Below are 27,192 nucleotides of genomic sequence, written 5' to 3'. Positions count from 1 at the left end.
ATCTCTGAAATGACGTGCGTTGACATCAGTGAAGCAGGGGGAAAAAAAACAGAAAAATGCCGCCTATAGACACACAGAACAGTCATTATCACTTAGACTATCCTTCTGAGTTTTGTTTGCATTCCACTCAAGTGGACTAACCGGATGTTGCAATCTTGTATTTTTTATTTTTTAAAGGTAGAACCATAAGGTTCCTTGATAGATAGATATATATGTATGTGTGTATATATATATATATATACATATATATATATATATATATATATATATATATATATATATATATATATATATATATATATATATACATATATATATATACATATGTATGTGTATATTCTACCTAGAATTACATATTTGCATAGTGTTTGGATGAAGCTGTGAAAAAATAAGTTTCTGTGGTTGGTATTTTTCTTTGTCATCACACTTGATACCGCTACTCTTCTCATATTTTTAAAAGTCCTCACTCTAAGGCCTTGGTTACTTTGTCATAACTTAAGTTATTGTTGTTTTAAGTTTTATTATCATTATTATTCTTATCAGTAGTAGTAGTAGTATAAGAGGAAGGAGAAGTTATTTGAGAAACAGTCCAGTGTCCAGTAGAACCACACTGTTCTGGTATTTACTGATTGTCAGAGAAACATATTGGAGCCTTGTGCTCTCTGCTGGAACAGACTGGACTTCACAAAGCACCTGTGATTGAAAAAACAAATACAAAGAAAATAGTCCAAATGAATGAGATGTTGGAAAAATGGTTTATTAGAGTGTTGTTTTATGAGGTAAAGAAGCAGTGAAGAAGAAAAAAAACAAACTAAACATAAAACCTTGCAAAAAAAAAACTAAGAAGGAAAAGGCAGAAAACTCAAGTTACACATAAATCAAGTCTGTAGCGTTGCATCTGCACACACAAATATAACATAATTTTCCAAGTGTGACAAGAAACTTGCAAATGGAGATAATACATCAAAAATGAATGTTATCTTAGAAAAGGACACAAATGAAAAGAGAAATTTGGGTGTAACTGGTCTAACCACCAGGAACATGTGCAGGGTACTTTAACAATGCTTGTTTTAACCATCCATGACGTTGTTAGTTGAGTGAAACGTCTATTTTTGGCATCTTCTTCTGTCCACGGTTGGGGCAAAAGTTAACAGTCTACTGCACATAATGAAATGACAGCTGAGTGATGGGCACGTTGACTCAGTCTGAGAAACCTTAGGTGTATCAGTGACGTCACATATGTTTGGTCAGACATTCTTCTGTTTTTCATTTTTCTGGTTTTCAAATCAGTGCACATTACCAGGAAGGTGGCTAGCAAATCTGGGTTCTGTGACTAAATATCAGTTGTGTTGCCCTCCCACAAAATCACTATCATCTGTGACTAGAAGAATCATCCTGAAGGACGTAACCAGGACATGACATTGGCCAAATGTGTGTGTGTGTGTGTGTGTGTGTGTGTGTGTGTGTGTGTTGTGTGTGTGTGTGTATGTGCATATATCTTTTATATCCTATACAATCTTGTATTTTTATTTTTTTTAAAGGTAGAACCATGAATTTCCTTTATATATATATATGTATGTGTATGTCTATAAATATATGTATATATATTTATAGACATACACATACACCTGTTCAGAACCAGGGCATCACAGGTTTTTATTAATACAGTTTGTCCTATAACTGATTTTCTTTCTTATTTCTTTAACTCTTTTTTTTTTTTTAACTTTCTTCTACTTCTACAACTGTCTTTTAGCTTTTAAAGCCTATTGTCTTTTGGATGTTAGGTAATTTTGTTGTATTTTATTGTCTTATTTCTTAAATGTCAGTGTCTCAACAGCTCGAAAAGATAGAAAACAGAGAGAAAAAATAGATAAAATAGATAAACAGAAGATGCCACAATGCAAAAACACATTCATAGAATGAAGGTACAAATGTCACAAGGAAATTAATGGCGATAACAAAAAAAGTACAGCAGGCTATTGCAAATGCCCTTCGTTACCGTAAACGTCCTTATGGGAATGAGTGTTTGACCAAGGTTTAGTTTTAAGCTCCAGTGCTTCTTCATGGGGCGGGGGGGGGCTCCACACTGGGTGGGGTTCGCCAGTTTGCCTGCTGGTGTGTCATCATCATGGGGACCCCTCTCAGTGTGGATGATCCCCCCGGCCTCCCCTTGGCTGTTTCCTGTCCTCAGTGCCCTGCCATTTTTATTACTGACTGTTTCTGTGGTGTCTGCTGTAGTTTGATGTTTTGGAAATTTCAGGAAAGCTTCATTTTACCCATCACTCTATACATGATGGTGCCTGTAACGACAACCCTGCCATAGAGTTTGAAAAGCCCTGTGACGTCCATGACCTGTTGTGACACAAAGTAAGATATCTATGGACCGATCAGTAAGGTATGTTGTCCATGGCAGCAGTTGCGGAATAGTCACATGGTGAAAGGGCTTAGCTGAATCCTGCTCCATTCATGTACAGAGAGCCAGTCATTTTTCTTCTGACAGGCCTTTTTGTACTTGTACGTTTTTTATTTATTTATTTATTTAACTTTTTACCTGTTTAAAGAGTAAAATCTTTCTAGGTTCCTTTTGAAAAATTAGTGCGACGCCATACCATTTTTTTTCCTTACATGTCTAAAATCTGTTTGGTTGCTTATAGTTAGTCATGTCAGGAAACAATTGATGCTGTGGAACTCAGTGAGTGAGCTCAGATAAGCCCATGCTGCCAAGTGATGGTTATCCATGAGAGGACAGCAACCAACGCAAACACACAAAAAAAAACAAGACATTCCTGGCATTGCTTACCTGGTATTTTTATCCAAAGACCTCCCGACTTCAATAGAAAACAGTACATATTTTCAGTGGTGCATCTACGTCTCCATAGATGACTCAAACAGTTGGAAAAATGCAACAGACAGATGAACTCACTTCATCGTGCCTCCCAAGTCGCATCGTATTTCAATGAGTTTGACAATAAATTAAAATGCAAACAGGCTGTTAGGATAGAATATTTGCAATGTATTTCCCCTTACACCCAGTCAGTAAATTGAAGTTATTCAATATCTTAACAGCTTCATGGGCATCATTATTTTATTCTTTACTTGAGGAGGACTTTTTTCAAAGGGTAAAAACACTTGTCTTCTATAGAAAGATATCAATGCTGGAAAGAAAATTAGTTGAATCAAAGAGATTCAACAAAAAATTGAAATATAAAATGAAGAAATATTAAATAAATAATAAATAAATAATTGTTTCTTACATAGTGGATGTGTGAATAAAGTGAATGTGGCTTTTTTTTATTTTTAAGAAAAAAGCATTGTCAAAAATTAAGAAAATGAGACATTTCAAAAATGAGGATACCTTATGATGCTCTTACTGGTGCATCGATACCTGAAACATCTCAAAGTAGCATAAATAGATCTCCAATATTTGGGAGTTTTTTTGAGGTCTCAAAAATTCGTGGAACACAACCGTGGGAGTCATATGTGGGGAAACAATACTGCCATCTTTCAACAGTGTGAAATGTTGCTTAACACTGCTGAACAAAAAAACCTGATTAGAAAAATGATCACAAGCCGTCTCACTGGACCAGTTCTGTTACAACTGTGTGAAGTAAAACTATGCATGTACTATGGCTGCTACGGGTGACAGTATGCAATAAGGGAAGGTAGCTAGTTTTGCATTTCCATGTAGGAAAATTACACATTTGCCACAGAATTTCTGTTCCTTATTTACAAATATTTTGCCTAAAATATGCAACCACTTTAAATGATGAGAAATGTTATTTAAATGACGAGATTTCAACATAGTCTGAAATGGTTTTCACAGTGACAGAATAATGAAACGACAGTTCTGATTAATTTTCTCTCTTGCTGGACCAAGTGTGCATCATAACCATCTATTTCCACATACTGAATGATTGTGTGCCTGTGTTAGCCGTGCCATGGACTGGTAAGTGGCACAGGTTGTATCCCGACTTCACCCCAACATATCTGCTACATAGAACAGGATTTGTTCCAGCACCTCTGCAATCCTGAGTGCAACATATGCACCGATTTAAAAATTGATTGATGCATAAACATTGAGTTCCACACAGTATGTGTCTTCATCCCTGTTGTCAGATTCACCGGTGTTTGGCCCAGTCGTTTCTGAAAGGAACAAGAAGCTTTCCTGGCATTCAGATATCAGCCTTGATCTGCCCTGTATGCAACAGCAAGCCCTGGTATGTTGTCAGTTTGTCCATCGACCTTCACAGACAGATAGCCTCATTTAACCTGTTTGCTCTAAGTCCTGTTGTTTTTCAAGTTTTGCCAACTTAATGCATAATCTTTGTACTTGGCCAAAGGAATGTCAGGCCGGCTTTGGCTTTGAGGAAATAAAAACCTTGATCAATAATGTGTCCTTTATCACAATGTTCTTAGAGATAATCTGTGTTATTCTTTTTTTGTTCAACTCTAAATTTCATTTATGACCTTTACTTGATTACTTGGGTCTTTGCTGGCCTACATTTCTTTTCTTTTTTTTTTACATTCATGAGTACCTTAAAAACTAAGTTTAAACGCTGCAAATGTTAAGATTAAATGACATAGACTGGCGAGTGATGAAACTTTAACTTTCCGTCCTTACAAAGTAATCCCTGGACTCACCTAAATCTTCTCTGTGGAGAATAAGGAGGCGCTTGATAACCACACTGTCTTCCACTTAACGTGAGTGTAGCGCAGTTAGCGCTAAGCGTACTTTGTGAGCCATCCAGTGCCATTAATAACTCAGAGGAAGCCATCAACAAGCACAAAAGGACAGCATGCGACATGGAAGACATCCAGTATTGAGCAACAAAGATACACCTGTCTCAGAATAAGTACACAGAACACAAACATGCGGAGAGGTAGGACCTGGCTCAGGGCAGTACTTGTGTTTAAATGTTGCATTTTATTTCTCATCTTCGAAATAACTAGTTAATAAAAAGAAAAAAACACCTGAGTGTGCAAGCAGTTTTATTTCTGATTTGTATTCGGTCTGACAGTACGTGTCGGTGCTTCACTTTGATAGCTCTCAAGCATACCACCCTTACAGCAATTCTGACAAAATTGCCAGTGGTGTAAGGAGAAACCACTGGCCAGAGCCTCCTAACAGAACAGGCACCAGAATAGAAATAGAGGATAGAGAATCCACCATGTGCTAAGACCCAGATTACTGCTAGGACATTTTCATACAAGCAATTTGACTGAAATGAAAGTCCGGCATTTCAGTCACGAAATGGATGGTTGATGACCAGTGGAGATTTGTGGATTTGATGTAATGATTTTTGCTGAGGCCAGTTTGAGCTCCAGATCAGCAATCTGGCGTGTCCATAATCCACATGTCTACAATGGGCCTGAAGATCTCACCTGTGAACCTGAGGGAAGCATGTATGATAAGTTGGGCCACACTGATATTTCTGGATGCACTGTATCTGTTGACTTGCATTATAATGTTCACATTTTATATTCTTGAGAAAGAAACATTGATCTGAAGAGGAGGACCAAATTCTCTCTCTCTTATGTAATGTATTTTTTGTGATTTATTGTAAATTCAATATCTTTTTTTCCCCACTTCGAGATGCTTTTACTTCACACCAGCAAGGGGCCCAGAAGTAGCCTGGAGCTTTGTCGCCACTCGGTGGCAGGTGTGAGATCTGCGGCTTCACCTGCCGTCGATGTGGAGAGCCTTTTCCTGCTCACGCAGATCTCTGCTGTAAGAAGATAGATAGATAGATAGATAGATAGATAGATAGATAGATAGATAGATAGATAGATCGTCCGGCTCTGAGTGCTACTCTCGGTCCCCTCCAGCAGGTGGCGCTCCCGCTTCTTGAAACGTCTCAAACACAGTTCCTGCAGCAGCCCACAACCTTTCCCGTCACTCATATTCACGCTCAACAAAGCAGCCACCATCATCTCATTTATGTCTCCACCACCCCCAGCTGCAGCCTGGCCAGCTGTTTCCCAGCAGAAGAGAGCGGTTGAGCTCATGAAGACAGACCGCTTCCCATGGGGGATAAAGGTGGTATCCAGTGGTTCTGTGTGGGTTGGATGATGATGGTCAACACACGGGAAAGTAGCTATGCTAAAGACATGTGACATTTTTGAAATCAGCCATGTCGTCTCTGTTTAAGATTTAAGAATTATTGTGTTTGATGACGACATTGTATCAGGCAGCAATCACAGAACTACGGCCGTGTTAATCTGTTCATTCCTCTCCTCTGGCCAAGCAATTATGTGTAACTGCTTTACAAGTTTACAATTATTTAACAACATTATGGAACAACTTTACAATTATTTATGCTAATGCTTTGCATACAGTTATTATTATTATTATTATTATTATTATTATTATTATTATTATTATTATTATTATTATTATTATTATTAGCAGCAGCAGCAGCAGCATCATGTCTGAACACTGACATGGTTCAATTCATAAAATCTACACATATACATAGAACAAATTTATGCTTATGAAAAAAAACCTCACCTGTATGTATGTTTTATGTAAAGCTACAATTCTGCACAAGCAACCCTTTTTGTTTTGTTTTAGGACATTTTACAGATTAATTAATTTGGAGGAAAACATGAGCAACAAACCGAGTGAAGTCAAATTTACCGACAGCGTCTGAAAATGCTTTTATTAGAGAAAAACGTGAGGTATATTTTTGCGGTGGGGTGGGCGGACCCTGAGGTGACGTCATTCTTTTGAGAATGCCGCCTCTGTGCGTCCCCCTAAAGCGCCCCCTCGCCGGCGGAACCAATGAAATCCCTTCGTTGCAGCATGAACACCGACACTGACCGACACCGACCGACATCGAGTCGCTGCTCTGACGGACCTCCGCCCGCTTCATCAACTGATAACACAGCGAGGAGAAAGTGAGAACCGTTTCGCGTGTTTTGAGGTGTGTGTGTGTGTGTGTGTGTGTGTGTGTGTGTGTGTGTGTGTGTGTGTGTGTGTGTGTGTGTGTGTGTGTGTGTGTTCACTGCTCCCTGCTCCCTGCTGCTTCGCTGCTAAGCTACCAATGTAAACAGGGTGCTGGTGCAGATGGCAGCTCGGGACGAGCAGCAGCAGGACCGGGTCGTGTCGGACTCGGCGGCTCCCAGCGACTCCCAGACTGGCCGAGCGGTGTCTCTGGCTCGGCTGCTGCACCGTGAGTCGAGCCTCCTGCTGCAGCTTTGGGTGAGTTGTGTCGGCGAGCTCGTCCTCCTCCAAACCGCTACTCGCATCACTAACGACTTTAAACGGCATTTGACGTTTAGTTTGTTCTGGTATGGTTGTGAGCACTAGGTCTCGGTGGAATGTGTAACCGTGCTTAAAAAAAAACAAACAAAACAAAAAAAACGACCCTACTCGCGCACACTTCCCTCTATCTGCTGTGGCTTGTCTAATAGTGATCTATTGAGTTTATTATTTGCCTCGAGGTGTTTCGGTGCTGTCTTCCTTTTTTAAGAACACCTTTTAATCGATTTGTGGAATCAATACGGCTGTCACTGAGTACCGCATTTCCATTGGATCTGACATAGAATTAAAGGGCCAGGAGCTCAGCCAACATCACCATCTGCAGAGCTTTTGCTTTGAGCCAGCAGCAGGTTATCAATAAAAATCGGCCTATTCTTTGTTTGTTTTGCCACGTTTAGAAAGAGAGAGAGAGCTTCTTTGTGGGCCACACCCCAGACGGAGGACGCATCGTCTCCCTGTCCCACCAAACTGAGGAGCCCAGCACAGAGCAGCAGGTGCAGCTGCTGCATGGAGCTCTCCGCCAGTGCCTGGGCCTCATCCACTGTGTCATCCTGAAGGAAGACCAGGAGTGGGGGGAGCAGGAAGGCGACTACGAGACCATGAGGGAGACCGTAAGGGTCCGGCTGGAGCATCTGCTCCACACCACCAAAGACTTGGCTGATACTGAGGAGACTTTGGACGTGACGCCAGACCACCAGTGCAGTGAGGTAGAGGAGTCACTTCTATCCAACATCCCATCATCATCATCATCATCATCATCACCATCACCATCATCATCACCATCACCATCACGCAGTTGCAAAACGAATCTTCGCTCTCTTAGAATCTCATCTTTCACTTTGAAATGAGTCAAGACCACAATAACTTTATTTATTTATGCCACAGTTTTTCACAGTAAGACCAAAAAAGGTAGTGTGACTCTGTAGTGAGACTGTCTGGATAATATAAGCAAAGTCTTTGAGAGGATGTGACTCAACCATGAATTACTTGAATAATGCCCTCATGTAAATGTGACTAATGTTAGTCACAGTCATTCCAAACGTTGACTTCAGATGGAAATATTCAAACTGTCTGATGACGCAGTGACAGAAATCACAGCGGATGTGTTACGGTTCAAACTATTAATACGAAACATTGTTTTAAATTTTGAAATAATCTACTGGGCAGTGACAGAATACTAACAACATCTCACATATACCTTTGAGTGCTCTGTGTTTCCCCACATTGTGCTATTACTTGTAAAAAAAAAAAAAAAAAAAAAAAAAAAAGAGCTTTCTTTGGGTTTGGACCTTGTGTGCAGGAAACGGACGGTGCTGGAGGAGCGTTCGGACTCAAACTGTGGACCTACCGAGTGCTGCAGGAGATAATCCACTGGGCAGATCAGGCTGCACTGACTCTCCACCTCTTACACCAGAAGAGGGAAGGAACTGAGGACATCTGATCACTGCCTCATAAAGCCAACGTGCATCAATGAATGAACTTGCGTAACTAACAGCCAGCTTTTTCAATCATGTATTCCAACAGTATTAGTACATTGTGTGTAATATAGCCTGTGAACACTAGAGTTTTCAAGATGAAAGAGCAGTTACACCTCAGCTCACTAATAAGCCTTCAGTTTTCCCAGACGTTGGTATTTCCACAGCAAGTGTTAAATTGACCTCTGGTTTCCTTTGACTGCGGCCGAACTGAAGACTCTTCACTGTATTGAAGGGCCGTTTGCTTTGTGAAGTGGCAGACTTTTTTTGAGAGTGTCTCTTTTTTATATATAAATTGTTATTTATTTTATTTAAGTGGAATGGTTCTCTGCTGTTCATAACGATCACGAATAATCTTTACTAACCGCTAGAATGTAGCCAAAAATAAATGACTGCTAAACTGTGACTAATGTTATTCTGTTGCCATTTGCTCTTCTAGATAGATCACGTAGCTTTTGCTGTAACAATTTATTAACATACGATATTATCTGAAATAATTCCATATCTCATTCCACATTTTTTTCATGTTCTAACCAAAAACAGCTTCATTGTATAGATTAGCACAATCTGTGATCCAATGTCATGCTTGCTGCTCCAGTCACAACTTCTTCCCTGATGTGATACTTGAATGTGCTGCTACACTGTTCACATGTGAACTTTAAGATGTGAGAAGTGACTTAATTCCCTCCTGTTTCACCCTCCGCTGGAAGCTTTAGGAAAGTTCAAGAGTCACGTTGTTTTAACACTAGGATTGTGTTGTCTGTAGCCAAAAGTATCAAACTATCTGCACCACAACCTCACCATTGTGTTCACCTTATTTTCGCCTCACTGAGTCGATGACCTGTGGCTTTCTGGTTCTGAGAATTTCATAGTACCTTGCTTTCTCTTTAAACTGTGTGTTGAATAACTGGACTGGATTTGCATTGATTAAAACCCAGCATTAACCCACGGAGTGTTGGTTTTAATTATCAAGTGTGCGCTTTGTACCAAAGGACATTTTTACCAAGTGCTTTCATTTAGTCAGTGTGCAACAGCAGAATGTTAATGAGCCCAGGTATTTGTGCAATGTTGCACAGGTGCATTTTGCACCCCTGGAGTTTGTTGGAGTTTTGCACTGCGTGTACACAACAACAATGTTGTGTACACACCATGTCTGTCCTCAGCAGCAGATGATCCTCTTGGTATTTCTTGCTATTGTTTTGTTTTCCTAATAATTATATTTAGCTCATCATTTTGTATCAGCAGTTAATTGCATTGAGCCGCTGTCAGGACCCGGAATGGCCGGTGACGGGGAGGAAGAGGAGATGAGCTGCACTGGCTGACCAGCCAAGCCAGTCAACCAGAAGAACACAGAGATCGTGTGATGACTTGTCCTGTTGTAGCTGTCATGATGCTGTCAGTTCTGTTCATAGCATCTGGTTTCATTGGAGTCTCTTGTGCCTCAAGCTTAATTTTGTACATTGTGCCTTTAAAATAAAATATAGAAGTTTAAAAAAAAAAAAATAAATACAATAAAAATATGAATCTAAATGAATTGCTGGAAAGACTATTCCAACAACTGTCTTCTGTTGTAAACCTAAATACACACACACACACACACACACACACACACACATCCACTCTCATAGAGTACTATGGAAAATTATATTTTACTGCATATTACGTAAGACAAATGTGTGTGATGACATTTACATGAAAATGTAACGCACAAAGTATCAGAAAGTATTCTGCCTAGCACAATGTCTTATGTCGTTCATTTATATAAATTAACATAAAATACGACGTAATGTAATTTAATGTATGATGTACATAGTATAATGTTCAATATTATATAATACATGTATGATCAAAAATGGTTTCCATGCTTTTAGATGCTCGATTATTATGTATCTATAACGTGAGAGCAGGGGGGCGGGGCTGTATTCCAAAGGTGAGTGCAGTGAACCCCATTTTGCCATTAGAACCCCCAAGGATGTTGTGCACATGCGCACTGTGTCCGCTCTGAGTCCTAATGGCGGAGACGGTCCGCTCGCCGTTCGACTACCGCGAGCCGCCGACCCTCGACAGCGACGGCGATGGCAGCAAACCGCCGCCGCCGCGAGGGTGAGTTTGTTCGGGTTCGGGTTCGGACCGGTGCTGCTGCTGCTGCTGCTGCAGACCGGGACACATCTGGCAGCGAAATAGCCCGGACGCACGCGCTGCTCGCTCGCGTGCACGTCCGCTTAGTGTCTCATCGGAGGGCTGCGCTCTCGTGCAGGTTTTCATCTTAATAATGCGATAAATTCAAACAACTGAGCGAGAATCGCGATGTTTGGATCCTGGTCGTGCAGTGAAGGCACAGCCTTCCGCTGTTACACCCAGTTGGCGTTCAATCGTCAGCTGCTTATTTTGTTTGAATGTTTTGACGTTAGCACCTGGGATGCTAACAGGCTGGCTAGCTAGCTGCTGTTTAGCACCGTCATTAGCAGCCTGCAGGAACCTTCTGCTGTAGAATGATGAGGTGGTCGCTCATCAACGTTCTCCACAATCCACTCCTGGTCGCCTTCAAACTGTCCTGCACGTTCCGAAAGCTCATTCTGAGCAGCTAATCTGTTAGCTGTTGATGCTAACACCTTGGTTCTGTTGCTGCTCAGCTGCTGCAGCATCGGCTCGAACCCGCTGCTCGGTCGGTTGGTTGGTTTGTTTGTTTGTTTGTTGGGCTTGTGGGTAAAACAACGTTGCTGACCAGCCAAAGTGTTACACTTCAAACCAAACCATGTTGGGTAACTGTTTTTGCTACAAGTCACCGCCATGTAAATTAATAATCACGCATTTTCTGCCCACATTCAACCGGAGTTTCCTTTCATGGTCGCAGCTTCACAGTTTTCACTCAAACTTGAAATCGTATCTCGTTTACAATTCTAGAGTGAGTTAGTGACAAATGAGAATATAAAGTTGCCACTAAAAATACTGTTTGTGTTTCTTTGTAATTTCACCATGTTTGTTGTTGTGCTCAAGATGTCGTCATTCATTTTAATGACATGTCAAATCAAATGTATTTAGCACTGTATTGGCATACAATCCAGCCTTCCTCAGTCATATAGCACAAATTGTGGGTAGTCGAGTCACACAATGAGTAAAAATGTAGTGAAGGCGTGACTACTATTATGTCGTTTTTGGTGGCCAGGAGCGCTGTTTGTTGTCATTGTTGGTTAAAAAAAAGTTATATTTTGAGTCTTTTTTTTTTCTTTTTTTTTTTCTAGTCGCGTCTGTGGGAGGAAGAGGAAGGGAACACCGGTGAAGGTGTGCGACCGAGCATACGTTACCGAAGATGAGGAGGAGGAGAGCATGTCAGAACACAGCTACAGCCCTGGTACACAACATTTTTTCAGAGATACAATTTTCATATTATTACAGTTTGAAGTCCCCACCTTTCATTTTCCAAACTCTCTTCATGGACTCCTTCCATTGTGTCCCAGGTGACAGTCAGTATCCAGAGGGTGCTGAGGACCGGCTGCCTCCAGCTGGGAGTCCCTACTACCTGCCTGATCCCTCTCAGCTCTGGTAAGCAACGTCAGCGTCCCCCAGCTTGCTTTGCTGCTGGTGAAGCCGTGGTTCTAGCATTGCTTTGATGTCAACCAGCGTCCCAGAGTTGGGAGAAGAGGGAGCGAGTGGCGTCAGGGGCCCCGTGCTTTTCCACCCGCCGCCAAACTGCCGCATTCGAGAGGTCCACTGTGGCACGCAGGTCCGGCTGGTGGTCATCGCCATACGAGACATCGCCAAGGGGGAGGAGATCACGGTCGATTACAGCCTGACCGACTGGGGAGAGAACGCCATGGTGAGTAAATGACTTTAAACTCACATGTAAGAAATGCTCACAGTTTAGGCCAAAGCTTGAAGAGAACGGTGATCGGGTTCAGTGGTGGAGTCTCTGTGCCATATGCAGCTATACACCGTATGACCACTAGAAAAGGTCCCGAATGACCGTACAACCACTGAAAAATGCGCAAAGATATGTATCAGGCTGTTTTTTCTTTCCTGTTTAAAACATGTGATTAAAAGGATGTTTTATGTTCTGATCTGTTTATGTCAGTTGTTGCTTTAGTGTCGCTTCGCGTTAGAGAATTTATTTTTTAAATTTTTGCACCACTTTCTGCACTTGATTGCTGAAACTTTATTTTTATATAAGTGTTTTAATTATTTATTCATTTTTCTTTATCTTAATTAATTTGTCATGTGATGTTGTTGGCCTCTCCGTTAAAGTCCAGCTGTAAATGATGTTATAGATCTTGTGTTGGTCCAATACATTTACATTGAGACACTGACATCATCAGATGAGTCTTTCATGATGTCCCTGCTATGTGGATGCTGCATCCCCTGAGACTGATGGAGCTTCTGGTTCTGTGTTGTTTTGAAGCAGCTGCTGATGATGGACAGATGTGTACGAGGCTGGGGATCAGATTATAGAACGAGAATAAACTAGACACCACAACTGATGGGGTTTATGTTATTTGTCAAACTGATTGTGGTGTGTTTGACTTGCGACCACCAGGAGGAGGAAGCGGGCCCCCACCCTCTGTCGCTGTCCGTGTCTGATTACCTCACCCCCTCCTGGTCGCTCTCACCTTCCTCCTCCCCCCTTACCCACTCGGAGCCCAGCGACTCGGACCGCGAGGAGGACGAGGAGGAGGAAGAGGACGATGACGATGACGATGATGAGGAGGAGGAACTGGAGGAGATGAGGGGTCGGATGCTTCGCCGGCGCAAGAAACGTAAACTTCCAGCGCCGGTCAGTTCCAAGAAGAAAAGCACCGGCGCCGCCTCCGCGGGGCCGGGCCGCCCTGCTTGCTCCTCCTTCTCCCGCCCAGCGCCTGTTCCACCTGCTGCACCCAGACCCCAGGCGCCGGGCGCACTCGCTGCTCCTCCAACCACCAACATCAACAACAACATCAACATCAACATCGGCGGCTCCGGCAGCGCCACGCTGAGCCGGCGGCAGCACTGCCCGTACTGCGGCCGCCACTACCGCTCGCTGGCTCGCCACCTGGAGAAGCACCACGCCAACCAGCCGGAGGTGCGCACGGCCCTGGAGCTGGCCCACATGCACACGCACGGCTCTGCTAACGGCACCGCCGCTCCTCCTCACCCCTCCTCCTCTTCCTCCTCCGCCGCCGCCGCCGCCGCTCCTCCTCACAGCCACTCCTTCGCTGTTCCTCAGCCCTCCAGCGCCCCGCCTCCCCCACTCTTCTCCAGGGAGAGGGAACCCCCGGCCACGCGCTCCAGCGCTGGAGGAGTCTCCTTCTCCCTGTCGCTATCGCCGCCCTCCACCACTCAACAGACGGCCAGTAAAAAGGCTCCTGTCGCACCGGCGCCGTCAGCGCCGTCAGCGCCCCCTGCCAAACGCATCGCTCTGCAAGCGGCGTCTCGAGTGAAGACGCCCTCCCCTCCTCCCCCGTCCACACCCAGGAGGGGTCGGAGGATGAAGAAGGAGAAGCCCGAAGAGCAGCCGAAGGTGGAGGAGGAGAGCGTGAGGAGCCAAGAGGAGTTGGCTCCGCCTCCCACCCCGGAGCCGGACGTCGACCCCAACGAGGAGCTGGAGCTGAGTGCAGGAGAAGAAGACGCACCAGAGGAGAAAAATGGAGAGACAGTGAGGTTGGTTTTAACTGATGTCACCCACATTGTTGCACAACATTGTCACATCAGGGCTCGACGGTGGGGTCATTTCCATGGCATTTGTGTCTTAAAATGGAGCCGTTTGCAAAATGCAATTGGGAACACTGAAGGTTTTTGTCTTTTTTATTAAATGTTAATTTACCTCCTTTGTTGTGCTGACGTGCTGTCACAGAGACTCCATGCAGCTATGAAATTTTAGAACTGTCACGTACAGCATGAAAAGGAGCTCATCTGCAAGCTCTCAGCGGGCTCCTGGGACCACCGCTGCCAGTGAAGTAAATCACCTGATTTATTTCAGAGGCCCTACTGGTCACATATGAACGCTACACGTTTTGACTGAACACAGGTCGAAAGAAAAGTTTCCTCTGTCTTCTCTGTGGAAGTAAAGTGCCTCAGGTGCCAAAATGAATCACTTTAAACCTCGAGTATGTTTTTCTACCTAAATATAATGAATCGTTTGCTGACAAATTCCTCCTTATTCCCCTTTATGAGAGGAAACACATTTGATTTGTTTTCATCAAGCCCCTAAAATTGTTGATGTGCTCCTAAATTTTTCTACGTTAGAAGCACGCCCCCTAGTGGACGCCTTCGGCAATTGCCTAGCGTCGAGCCCCGTGTACATATTACTTATTCACAAGTGTTTAGATGCTCTTAATCATTCTAGCTGCTGCTTTTCAATGCCCCCCCCAGCTCCCAAAGACACCACACCTCTCCGCTGCTCTCCTCGCTCTCCTGCTTGGTTCTCTACCTCCGCCGCCAGCAGCACTCGTCCTTCCTGTCGCTGAGCCGCTCGCCGCACTCTGCCGAGGCCTGGCGGCTGCTCTGCCACTCCAGCCTGTCCCTGCTCATCCTGTACAACCGTCACAGGGAGTGCGAGGTGGCCAAGCTCACCATCCAGGACTACCGCAACCGCTCCACCCCCCAGAGCAGCAGCATCAGCAGCAGCAGCAGCAGCATCAGCAGCAGCGGCGGCACAGAGTCCCTCTTGTCTCCGTTTGAGCGGCAGGTTCTCTGTCACCTGCCGCGGGCCAGCGTCCTGGGGAAACGCGGCCGCGTCCAACCCCTGGTTCTCCCACCACACTGCGAGTCCTGCCTGGACCTGCTGCTGCAGACCAGCCCCAACGTGGGAGTGGACCCGGGAAGCCCCTACGTCTTCTCTCGTCCCTACCACTCTCCCGCCACCCCTCTCCGGGGGACGGACCTCCTGAGGAACCAGGCCCGGGCCAGCGGGGCCAAGAACCCGGGTTCTCTCACGGCCACGCGGGTGCGACGGCAGGTGGCGATACTCACTCAGCTGCTGCTACTGGAGGAGGGCGAGAGCCAACAGGGGGCGGCCACCAAACGACTGGAGGACTTCCTGGAACGAGAGTACCACGTGACGCAGAGCTGCGCCTCCATCTTGCGCGACCCGGCGCTGATGGGCCGCGTGGGCCGCGTGGTCCTCTATGGCGAAAGGGAGGGCGTCCTCTTCCGAGGGATGAGTCTGCAGCACATCTGCCTCGAGTTGGATGGTGAGGTTTCACTTTGCTTACATCGCCTCTGTGTTCAAACCATCATGTGCAGCGTTTGCCACTGAAGCCTTTATTAAATTAAAACATCCATTTTTTTGAGAGGCTCCGCTCGCGATAGTAAATTGGTTATTGAGCCCCAACGTCGAGGAAACAAACTAGAAACCTCTTAATTACACACTGACAGGTCTATGATATTTTTTTAATGTTGGTTTTATTTAAAGGTTTATATTATTTTACATGTGGGTGAGGATTGAGCTTGAGTGGTGACTTCCTGATGTTATCACTCAGCGAGAACACGTCAAAGTCACTCAAGAAATGCTCTTACTGGACTTCATATAAAACCACAGCCAACTGTTTTTCTCTTTTTCCCAATTAAATGCCATTTTTTTAGCTTTCAAAGTGCAGGCAGGCCAAATTAAGCTAATTAACGGCTTTACCTTCACTTAAAGTTTGGCAAATTACTGCTTATCGTAGCAAACTGCCACAAGTATGATCATGAAGAGCCCGTTAGTTTGGGAGGTAGTTTAACTGGGCATTTATCAAGTCAAATTACATGGGTTACTGTGTGGAAACGTTGAGCGTGAATCATCGCCACATGTTTTGAACTCTCTCCTGCAGTCATGTCTGGCAACTCGGCCGACTCGTTTTCCGAGGACTCGGAGGCCGAGGAAGAGAAGGAGGAGGTGAAGGAGAAGCCGGAGGTGGTTGTGAAGAAGAAAAAAGGCCCAGGACGGCCGCCGCGAAAGAAGAGAGCGCCCACCACCCCCTCTCTGCCCGTCAGCCCGCCTGCATCCAATACACACAAGAGGAGATGTGTTCCGCCAAAGTCAGGTAACGGTCAGCCTACGGAATCCTCAAGAAGCCACTTCCAGATGTTAAATGTTCTTTAACAGCGCCCCCCTCTGCCTCCTGCAGGGAAGCGCGGTGTGCTGAAGCGTCCGTGGTCCGAGGCGGAGCGCGTCGCTGTGGAGACGCACCTCAAGAGGAACCTCGTGGAGCTGCGAGTGCCGGCCAAGGCCGACTGCGAGCGCTGTCTGGAACTCTGCCCCCTGCTGGTGAGCAATCACAGAGACTGGCGAGCCATCAAGTTCTACGTCCACAACCGCATCCAACTGCTGAAGAAGCAGGGCAGGAGGGAGAGCGCCGCCGCCGTCTGCTAGGACACAGACTCAGTGTTGATGGTAGACTTGTAACTACAGTGTAATAAACCAGCAGCAGTTGGAATGAAGAGGAAAAGTCTGTGGCTGCATGGGAGCGATGCCTCAGGTGCAATTACCTGAGTTGATCTTAGGGTTTGGTAGTGAGGGCGCCTCCGTGCAGTGTAGTTGTACCTTCAGGATACTGATTTCAAACAGCTGGACAAGAGTTCACTGTGTCCTGTCAATGACACAAGACACAGTGAACGAGGTTTTTTTGTACAGATAAATTTTGTGTCATCTTTTTTTATGACGTAACAAAGTGTTGGAAGATTCAGGAGAGAGACAAATGCTTTGTGAAGACACGCAGCAACAGTTATGGTCCCAGGTCAGATGTGAATGTGTGAATCTTAGGAGTCAGTGGTTGTGCTCTGTAAAATCCCCAACTGTTGGACTGTGTGTCTCCAGGATGAATACCATTGATGAACTTGTATAGATTGTGTTTGGTATTAACTTGTACTCCCAAAGTGTATTTCAAAAGTATTCTTACAAGTGTTGGACTACGAGCCTCCGTCAAATGGTTCTTACTTCCCCTTTTTATCATCGTGATAGACTGTTGTGTATCAAGGCACGCTGACTTGAATTTATTGTGCATCAGAAAAAAACATGACATATGGTCTTATTTACAAAGTAAATACTTCTTTATCTTAAAGTATACAGTAGTGATGAAATATTTAGTATTTAGTATTGCTATGTTGTATATACTGTAAATATCTGTACCTATTAAAGTGTATGACATTTTGATGTGTTTTTCCTAAACAGGATTGTTAAGTGAGTTTTGCATTGTGGACGCCAAGGGCACAAACAAAACAGAAATGACAAATAAATCTAGAATTCCAATTTCGTTAGTGTTTGTTTAAGAAAAGGTATGTTAACGATTCAAGTATTTAAAAAATCCAAAATGCCATTTATTGAGTCAAAATTGTTTTGTTTCCAATTAGTTGACAAAAGCATCAATCGACAGTCAAGTTCAATGATAAGCAGACCCAGGAGAGCAGACGTCACGCATCATGCACAAATGAACAGAATGCATTTGTGCAGATGTATATAGAAACGCAAATTAAATGCACAGTATTTGCTGCTCTAAATTACCGAGGTTAAAATAATGCACTTAAAAAAGAAACAAAAAAATCAGTTGAATCAAAACCTCTTTGAGTGTGATGTATACATTTTGGATATTTAAATCAGCAAAACTGAAAAATTTAATTTAGCATAATCATCATCCACAGAAGACAATCTTCCTGTTGGCTTGCGCCCATGCTTCGATTACAGTCTCCCCCAAAAATCTGGAATTCAGGGCATCTACTTCAACTCATAGTTTGGTAAACTCGCATATAACAAAATGATGCACCACATAGATTAAATATGGTTTGAGCTGAACTGAGAGCAGAGTAAAAACAGACTTAATTTGATTCAATCAGCACTCTTAAGTTTTTTTTTTTCAAGTGTTTTTTTTATTCATTGGAAACTTGCTAAACTTTGGCTGAAGAGTTTTTGTTTGTCATTACTCTGATGTTCTGGAATACATCAAGCCAAAATTAAGCACCGCACATTATCTTGGTTTGTATTACTTTTCATGTCTGGCATTTAACATTGACATTTCTCACAACTATCTCATAAACAATAAATATTGGATGTAAAGCACTGTCAGCTGTTTTTCAGCTATGGATGCTGATGACTGCATCCACAATAGCAAAATGTCCAATAGTAACATTGTCAAAAAGTAAAGTACAGGAACTGAGAGTTTTTGCTTTATTATATGTATGTAATGTGTTATCCTGATTTACACTGTATGTTTCTCTTAAAAATCTTATTGAGGTTATTTTCGATTAGAATCTTTTCTCTGTCTTTACGCATGAACGTCACAAATCACCAACCTCGTGTTTTTAAGGTTTTTGACAAGTACAGAGGAGGGACAGTGAATCAATCGGGAGAAGGATGCTGAGGTTGGAACTGGCAGGCAGAAGGCCAAGAAGACAAGCGGAGAGGAAATTTATGAATGCAGTGAGAGAGGATGAGAAGTCAGTTGGTCTGCAAGATAAGTTCGCAGAGGATGGAGGGGGTCAGATGGAGGCAGGTGATTGGCTGTGGCCAGCAGCCAAAAGGAAAAGGAGTTCTATCAAAATGAAAAAAGGTCAAGGTACTGTTACAGAGTATTGCGAGTGGTACTCTCGCAGTATAGCTGGACAAAAACATTTGTCATGTGTTAACCTCGGTGGTGATTGGTCTCCTAATCCTGCGTTGAAAAGTGGATACAGTTCATGACCAACAGCTAAACAGTCAAACTTCTAACGAGACTTTCCTCTTTTCCACACTATAGAAGGAATGTTTTCCAGTATCACAATCCAAATTACCACCAACTGTGTCCAGTCTGGATGAGACCTGAAGTAACACCTGAGGTTCTGTGTTCAAGTGAAAGAGCTCAGAGGAAGAGGAAACACACCAGAAACCATTTGATACACTGGGAGCAGCATCAGACTGAAGAGGTACAGTATGTTCTTTGCACAGGTAACACCGAACCAGCGAGACTTCTCTATTCGTTTTAATCAGAGTCTCATTATACAGTCGTCCGCACTGACTGAGATATGGGTTTCCTGCCCTGGCAAAGTCAACAGTCACTGTTAGAAAATCAAATCAAAATTAAGATGGGATGGGATTAGAAAAGAGCAGGTGAGATTCAAAAAGGTTCAAATTAAAATATGGCATTTATAAAATGATGATTGTTGAGGATTCTGACAGGACAGGAAAAATTTCTTTAAACCATTCTTCTTTCAAAATTTAGTTTATCACAATCTTCTTTGTCAAGAAATTACAGTCAAAAAAAAAAAAGACACGTTTTCAGATTTTCAACAACAGCGAGATCCCACTTCCTGTTTCATTCAGATAATGTCTGGGGGGAAACGGATTTCAATTAGGGTGGGTGTTTGTTATTTTTACAGCACCATGTTGAGTGTATAAATAATACACAATTATTATGGTTAATGTCACAAACATGAATCATTCATTTTAGCACATCATTTGGTCGTAAAACAATACAAGCGACAAAGAAATCCAGCCAGAAGAGTCGGCTCTTTTTAATGAGCCGAGCCAAAAGAACCGGTTCTCTGAAAAGAGCCGAGATTCCCGTCACTAGTTCACACACACAGACGGAGTATTTTATGTAGACTACGTCACTGGCTAGCACCACAAACCGAAACCACTGATCTGGCTGGCTCACGCTGTTACCTGCAACATCCACCAGGCGGTACTCACCACCCGCTCTCAGTACTTGGCTCGAGGAGTTGAACTCCAGCGCTGTGCATACAAACGCACTGACTGATCCCTTTACCCCGTCCGACTTTATCCCTTCACTGTCACAACAGGTGCTACATGAATGCAACAAGAAATACACAACAGCAGAGTTTAAATAGCTCCACTTCTCGCAACAACAACCCTAATAACTAAATAAGTGAATTACGTTTACCAGAATTTGTATCTTTCAAACACTTTTAAAGAAAAAAGCCATAAGCATGTTTTTCCAATGTAGGACATAGTTATTTGAAGAACAGTAGGGTAGGAAGCCAAACTTTATTGAACACAGCGGTCAAGAACAAAATGAAACGAGATTAGACACATTTTGGTGCAAAGGTGAGACAGTGTTGTTTTTAGTTTTTAGTGCACATTTCATCAGTTGCACAGGTTGGTCCTGCAGCACCTGGCTGTCGATATTCCTGGATAATTCAGTCTCATGCAGTCCACCATCTTCATGCAGCTCTTGGAGTAGGTCGGCCCTGTGGAAACACACACGAGGGTGGATGATCGGTGTATCTAGTTTTATTGCGTTGTGTTTGTTTTTTTAGTTGGTTAATTTTCACTGCTGCTCAGAGAAAGGGACCATATCACTCACGGGTTCCTGCATAAAAGATGATGCTGGCGCAGACGTCGGTCGGGCCGTGGCAGGTCTCCACAGGGCTGGAGCAGATCTTTGATCCGCCACAGTTACATTGTAAGGCTTCGCCTGAGACAAAAAAAAAGTGAGTTTGTTCAACATTTTAGGGCAAACTTGTATAAAGTGACAACAGAGGAGCCAACTCACTGTGGCTGACGGCCAACAACACAACAAGAGCGAGAATAACAGTCTTCATGTTGTACTGATGTGGCGGTTCTTCACGCAGGTCTCTGCTCAAAGAGATGAAGAGGGGGGAGAGTTGAAAAAACACACACTGACCATCACGACCCAGGTCGGGATACTATGGACAAGTCTTACCAGAGCGAACCAGATGAGTTGTGTTGTGACAATGTGCTGCTGATGGTCCCCTTTATTCAGTCTTGTTACACAATATTTGCACCATAGTTAAATTTCTAGGACATTTTAAACTAGGGAAATCTGTAAACAGCACTGACTCATGGGAAACACACGCAAGAGGGCAGATGGTCTAGTCTGTGGCAACACCAAAACTACCAACAAAAAAAAGAATAAATATTCAGAACTTTTACTGAAGTCTGCTTTCTTAACGTCCTAATGACACAATGTGTATCTGATGAGAGAGAGAACAGTTTAACGGCTTGGTACGGTGCGATAATGTCAATAATTTCTATTTGTTTTAAACAGAATCAGCTCTATGACCTGTTTCTTGTGAAATCGAATACTGCACGTACTATTGGGAAAGCACCATGTATTTGTTTCTAATGAACCAACCAAACTGGCTGTATTGACACAAGGGGTGAGGAAAGTGAGCCAAATAACACAGACCTTAAACGTATGATTAAAACACATGATGTTGCATTTAGAGTCTTTTTTCTTTTTGTTGTAATCAAATTTAACTAAAAAAGAATGTACAGATTGTCAACTGTTATCTGTCAAATGTTGGAGTTTTCCATCCTTTCCATCAGACTGAGTGACAAGAAAGGATTTAGTAGCAGATATTTGTATACATGGAGATGCTACTTGTTTTGACATTTTACGTGTGTGTGTGTGTGTGTTTGTGTGTCAGAAGTGATGAATGTGACAGCTCAGTAAAAGGACACAGTTGTATATTCCTGCATACTTTATTTTGTCAGCCAAGGGGAGATCAGTGTAAAAGAACAGAGCTCTCGAGCTCTCTAAATATTGTATGAGTAACACGATTCCTCCTGGAAGTTTTTTTTTTTGTTTTTTTTTTCATTATTATCATTCATTTGAAAAGGAATGGCAGCCTTAAACTCTTCATGGGACTCACCTTTCTAATAAATATGTTTCTTTATCTATATTTTAAAAGCCCTGTTATGTTTAAAGGGGAGGAAAAAAATATGTTTTTAAGTCAGCGCAGAATAAATGTAGTGTGATTTGGCCTATTTCCAGGTGCAAAAAAGAAAGTGAAGATGAACTAATTTGTTGAATTTTTCATCTCTGAATCTTACAAATTACGCACAGTTTACTTATCAGAAGAGTTGGGATTTCAGCTTGTGGTTCAAATCCTTTGAACATCTTAAATAAGAAAACAAAAACAAAAACAAATAAATGAATAAAAACAGTCTATGCTGCGTGTTGCACATACCCTTGGCCCCATGTGCAAGACGAAGCGTGTGTCACAGAATCAAAGCCTCCGCTTGCTCACACCTGCATCTGTGCACACAGTCAACAGGTAGTCAAGGTAGAATGCTGACACATTAATCTGGAAACCTTTTCCTTAGGAAAAAGAATGAACAACTTTACCATGCCAAGAGGTAACAGGTATTCAGAACTGCAAAAATGCCTCTTGTGATGTTGAAAAACATATTTACAGTGTGGACTGGAGCCCACTGCTGTGGGCCCACCGGAGAGAAGCCCAGACAGTGCACACGCGACATGCTTCTTGCATAGAAATGGTGTCGTTTTGCCAAGAATCGGATCGATATTTGAGCCCAGCCAATAAGAGGAGGTCACACAGCAAGCACACGTTCAATCTGTGGTGGCATCTGCTTGAACACTGTCAGAACACGACCAGATCGCTCGACTCAGTCAGTGAGGTCCAGACACCACGACTGTTCCGCGCTCGGGGTTTGAACTGCCATGCTGGACCTTTGACACAACGTGCTTGCTAACCGTTCCCGCCCTCCTCGAAGGCCCCGTTCCCCAGCCGGTGCTCCAGACTGGCGGGGGGGTCGCACAGCGGGAGGCGAGGATCCAGAGTTTCTGACCGCGACGGCCCCGTTTCCAGTGAGGACCTGCGAGCGGGGAGGCTGGACAGTGTGGGCGAGGCAGACACAGGGAGCATCGGGGGGCACGAGTCCTTGATTTGGAATATGGAGGAGTCCTCCATCACGTTGTGAGTGGCGGTGGCGGTGGTGGCGGCGGACGGGACGAGGCAGATCTCCTCCGGTTTGTCCAGCGGCGTCTTGACACCGGGCTGAGCAGGCAGGCAAGGAGGCCGCGGGTTGGAAGCGGGCGAGGAGTCCAGCAGGCTCTGCGTGGACGCGCCCGACGGCCGGCTGGTCAAAAGGCAAGAAAATCCATCGGCGTCGGTGGGAGGCTGCAGGCACAAGGCGGGCTGGGACTGGCTGATGGCGGTGGGGCTGGACCCCAGGGGTCTGCTCTCGCTGGTTCTGTGGCCCGGTCCATGAGGTGCAGCGGCGGGACCTTCACACTGAGACTCCGGGCTGATGTTGAGGAGAGGCCCGACGCTCCACTCGCTGGGTGTGCTCGTGCTCTCAGAGCCTTGACCCGGGGCCGGACGGTGCCCGGGGTTCATCGGTGGACTCGCGCGGAGCTGCGTCTGCTGGCTGCTGGTCGTGTGGCCCTCGGTCGCGGCTGCACCGCAGCCCCACTGGGCGCCGTGCGAGCCGCCCGGTGACCCGAAGCTGGCTGGCTCGCTGCGAAGGTGGTAGGCTGAGGACGGGCTGAAAGACACGTCCGTGCTGGGGTGCGAGGTGGGCATGGACACCATCTGAAGGCCGTACGGGTAGGCGTTATAGTGTTGCATGGATATGTGGGCCTGCAGCAGGTGCATCATGTGGTGCAGACCCTTGCTGAGCACAGAAACCTCCTCATTCAGGGTCCCCATCTGTGTGGAGAGCACACGGTGTTAAGGAAGACGGCGGTGAATGATTGCGTGACTCAAGAGGAGCTGTGAGGAAACAGCTCATCGCAATAGCTGGGTTTCAGTCATGTGGGTATGAAGACACGCAAAGGTGGCGGATTCAGATGGAGGGCAGGAAGTAGAAATGGAATTAGAGCAGTTAGAGCGAATGCAGCACCCGTAAACTACGCAAAACATCTGCATTTTTCTATAGACAGCTGCGTTGTCTGAAGGAACGCTTCAGGAGATCCTTCCTGCCGAGGCCCATTACCCTGTGTCTTCACATCTGCTTTGGTTTTTTGTTGTACACAGTTTATTTTTTGTACTATTTTTTAGTGCTGCAACATTGTAGTTTCCCAATTTGGGATCAATAAAGTACATCTATCTATCTATTTATCTATCTACAGGACAGATCCCCAGCAACTAACCTGCTCTTCACTTCCTGCCATTCATCTCAGACTCACAACCAGAAGCTGTTTTTTTTCCTTCTTCTAATGACCCAGCCGAATTACTCAATCTGCTTTCCGGCTGCTGCGCAATAGTGAAATCCCCCAGGAAACACAGTCTGAGGTAAGTGACGCAAATAGGCAGGACGGGAGACAGAAAACTGGGAAACTTAGAGCAGAACAAATGAGAGAAAGGAAGACTAGAGCTACGCTGCATAGAGCTAAAGTTGTCACCCTCTTCATATATATTTATATATACATATATATACATGGACTACCGACTCAGCAACCCCTGACTGTACTTTAGTGCAGAGAGAGCCCTGCTGATTAATTAGTATCTCTACTTCAGACAGGTACCTGGGACCATCTGCACCTGCTTCTGCTCCCTCCACATCCAAAGTGAAAGTCACCTCAGCAGGGCCTTCACCCTACCGGGCGCCACTCATCAAACTTGGTCCCGGCGCAGAAGTGCAGAAAGAAGTTGATTCTAAAAAAAAAACAAAAAAACAAAACAATCCTGGAAGAGTCTCCTCACCTTGTTGTTGAGTTGACTGATGCTGCGCTTGACCTCCTCCGTCTCCTGCAGCAGGACGGCATTGGCCTGTGTGCACTCTGGAGGAGACAGACAGAGGACGGATCAGTGACCCGCAGACGACCGCCGCAACATTAGCACGTCCTGCACGTGCAATCAGCAACTTTTGTGTGGTAAGTTAACTCTTTACGGAGCAAGCCTGTCATTTACAGAGGCACATTATCATTTATTATTATTAATACTAATAATAATACTACTACTACTAATAATAATAATAATAATAATAATGATAATAATAACAATAATAATAAAACATGGACTGCAGAATAAGTTTTATTTTACACTGCACCACACACTGCTTGACTAGTGAGAAGTTTCTCATTGCAAAAGGAAATTAATGTTCTTATAATTTTTAAATTATAATTTTTTCAAAATTTAAATTTTTCATATACGTGTATTGTTTTACATACACAAAATAACATCAATGGACAAGCAACTCTGTATGGAAGCTTCTTCATATGTGATTTAGTCTAAAAATGTTAAAAGTCACTTGTGAAAAATTATCTTCTTATATTCACAATTGAAATTCCAGTAGTTCCATTTAAAAATATCTCATTGTTTCACTGAGCACCTAAAAGGTTCAAAGCCAGGACAGGAAGTTGCTCTGGTCGAGGCCTTTGATGCCTCATTGTGCTGGACCTGAGTGGAGATATTGACATCTTTGGCTCTAACCTGAAGAAAAAAATGTTTCATGGCAACCTACGGGGGGCGCTGTAGTAACGCACAAACATTCTGACTCTCCTCTGCCTTCACTGCTTAGACTGGTAAGCAACCCAGTCGTGGGTTACTCTAAACTAGATGAGATAAAGTTGAACGTGACACATGACCCCGGGATGAACCTGAGTGGAAGCTCATGATCAGCTGCAGCCTGCAGCCTGGTTTGACCCCTGCTGTCCTTCAACATGTTCTACATGTTCCTCGGCTGTCGGGACGCCGGGCTGTCATTTCATTCCCCCGGGACTCTCGTGTTGCCCTGTTCTCATCCACCCTTTAAACTGCTGAGTTCACCTGCAGCCATCTGGCAGTTGGCTGACCCTCGCAGCAGGTGGCGGCAGCGGCGGCGGCTCCGCCTACCTTGGTTGCAGCTTCCAGAGCTGGCGTTGGGCCCGTCGCGCTCCACGTTGAAATGGAAGGAGTGGCCGTTGTCTTCGATGCCATCGACGACCCTGGCGGGGAGGAGGGAGGAGAAGGGAGGAGTAAGGCAACGTAACCAGAGACGGCGTTTTCAATTATGGCGAAAAGCCAGCTTGGCGACGCAGGAGAGAGCTGCTGCTGCGGGCAGACGTGAGGAGAAGAGAGGAGAGGAGCCCTGGAGGCCACCTGAGATCTCTGCAGCAGCGGTCACACGTAGCTGGGGCTCAGGGTGACTCTGGGCTGCATCAGGGATGCAGGTGACCGGGGCAAAGAGATAGAATGCCAGGTAATAAAATACAGTGGGGACATCTGTGGAAATATGCAATGCAAATATGCTGGATTTGCATTAGAGGGGAGGAGGAGGAGGAGGAGGATGATGATGATGATGTTGATCTTTCAGATCTTTATTGTTTATATTTACAGGTCCTAGAATTACTGCATTATTCAGAAAAGAGTTTAATGCCTGAAAACAGCATATTTAGCCCCCTGTTTGCAGCGATCCTCTGCACCAACACTGGGTTTTAGCTTGAAACTGATGTACTGTTGGACCTTCACAAAACAACAGCAGTGGACTGAGAGGGTGGAGCAGACATCTGTGTAGAGTTGTGACTTGCCAACTAGTGGAGAGGTATCATTGCCCTTTGTGACATCATCATCACCATCATCATCATCACAAGCTACATTTAAAAATATTGAATTGTTTCACTGAGCACCTAAAAGGTTCAAAGCCATTTAGACAGGAAGTCGCCCGGGTCGAGGCCTTCGATGCCTCATTGTGCTGGACCTGAGTTTGGCTCTAACCCGAGGAAGAAAAGGTTTCATGGCAGCCTATGGGGGGCGCTGCAGCAATGCAATATTCTGACTCTCTTCTGCCTTCCAGTATAAGAAACCGGGGTTTCAAGTTCTCAT

At 44.4% G+C, this 27,192-nt stretch overlaps 3 protein-coding genes and 1 long non-coding RNA gene across 5 annotated transcripts in view; 2 read left to right on the top strand and 2 right to left on the bottom strand.

The window, feature by feature from the left end:
• The first annotated feature begins 6,607 nt into the window (after positions 1–6,607).
• LOC142904504 (uncharacterized) lies at positions 6,608–9,685 on the top strand. The gene is made up of 4 exons (XM_076050655.1): positions 6,608–6,897; positions 7,054–7,201; positions 7,660–7,968; positions 8,562–9,685. Exons 1-4 carry the CDS (start codon positions 6,782–6,784, stop codon positions 8,700–8,702), a joined length of 714 nt encoding a protein of 237 aa, XP_075906770.1. The 5' UTR covers positions 6,608–6,781; the 3' UTR covers positions 8,703–9,685.
• LOC142904509 (uncharacterized) lies at positions 8,111–12,363 on the bottom strand. Its single transcript, XR_012929410.1, has 2 exons — positions 12,147–12,363; positions 8,111–10,202 (listed from the first exon to the last, which is right to left on the bottom strand). It is a non-coding gene; the product is annotated as an uncharacterized LOC142904509 (long non-coding RNA).
• LOC142904497 (uncharacterized) lies at positions 10,705–17,854 on the top strand. 2 transcript variants are annotated; one of them, XM_076050629.1, is made up of 8 exons: positions 10,705–10,839; positions 11,979–12,088; positions 12,195–12,279; positions 12,358–12,553; positions 13,268–14,367; positions 15,079–15,899; positions 16,518–16,730; positions 16,815–17,854. In XM_076050629.1, exons 1-8 carry the CDS (start codon positions 10,748–10,750, stop codon positions 17,057–17,059), a joined length of 2,862 nt encoding a protein of 953 aa, XP_075906744.1. In that variant the 5' UTR covers positions 10,705–10,747; the 3' UTR covers positions 17,060–17,854. The 2 variants fall into 2 exon arrangements, with proteins under 2 accessions (XP_075906744.1, XP_075906745.1); XM_076050630.1 differs by lacking the exon at positions 10,705–10,839 and adding an exon at positions 10,854–11,401.
• A 4,203-nt stretch (positions 17,855–22,057) lies between these two features.
• The window catches only part of kcnh4b (potassium voltage-gated channel, subfamily H (eag-related), member 4b), a 37,906-nt gene continuing 32,771 nt past the window's right edge, over positions 22,058–27,192 (bottom strand). The window contains exons 17-19 of the mRNA XM_076050575.1: positions 26,224–26,315; positions 25,093–25,169; positions 22,058–24,096 (exon numbers count right to left, since the gene is read on the bottom strand). Of these exons, the coding sequence (XP_075906690.1) occupies positions 23,134–24,096; positions 25,093–25,169; positions 26,224–26,315 (1,132 nt within the window). The 3' untranslated portion in view covers positions 22,058–23,133. The remainder of the gene's footprint in view (positions 24,097–25,092; positions 25,170–26,223; positions 26,316–27,192) is intronic.

Source organism: Nelusetta ayraudi, unplaced genomic scaffold, assembly GCF_046127955.1.
Source record: "Nelusetta ayraudi isolate G7.1 ecotype Tasmania unplaced genomic scaffold, CSIRO-AGI_Nayr_v1 ptg000128l, whole genome shotgun sequence".
NCBI lineage: Eukaryota > Metazoa > Chordata > Actinopteri > Tetraodontiformes > Monacanthidae > Nelusetta > Nelusetta ayraudi.
The sequence above is the reverse complement of the archived record's forward strand: the minus strand, read 5'-3'. Positions and strand labels throughout refer to the sequence as shown.

Bases quoted from the DNA above. Each gene is read 5' to 3' on its own strand.
- LOC142904504 (XM_076050655.1), top strand. From the start codon at position 6,782: ATGAAATCCCTTCGTTGCAGCATGAACACCGACACTGACCGACACCGA. The intron at 6,898-7,053 runs GTGAGAACCGTT...CAATGTAAACAG, and splicing joins GATAACACAGCGAGGAGAAA to GGTGCTGGTGCAGATGGCAG. The intron at 7,202-7,659 runs GTGAGTTGTGTC...TGCCACGTTTAG, and splicing joins GCCTCCTGCTGCAGCTTTGG to AAAGAGAGAGAGAGCTTCTT.
- LOC142904497 (XM_076050629.1), top strand. From the start codon at position 10,748: ATGGCGGAGACGGTCCGCTCGCCGTTCGACTACCGCGAGCCGCCGACC. The intron at 12,280-12,357 runs GTAAGCAACGTC...GATGTCAACCAG, and splicing joins CCTGATCCCTCTCAGCTCTG to CGTCCCAGAGTTGGGAGAAG. The intron at 14,368-15,078 runs GTTGGTTTTAAC...TGCCCCCCCCAG, and splicing joins AAAAATGGAGAGACAGTGAG to CTCCCAAAGACACCACACCT.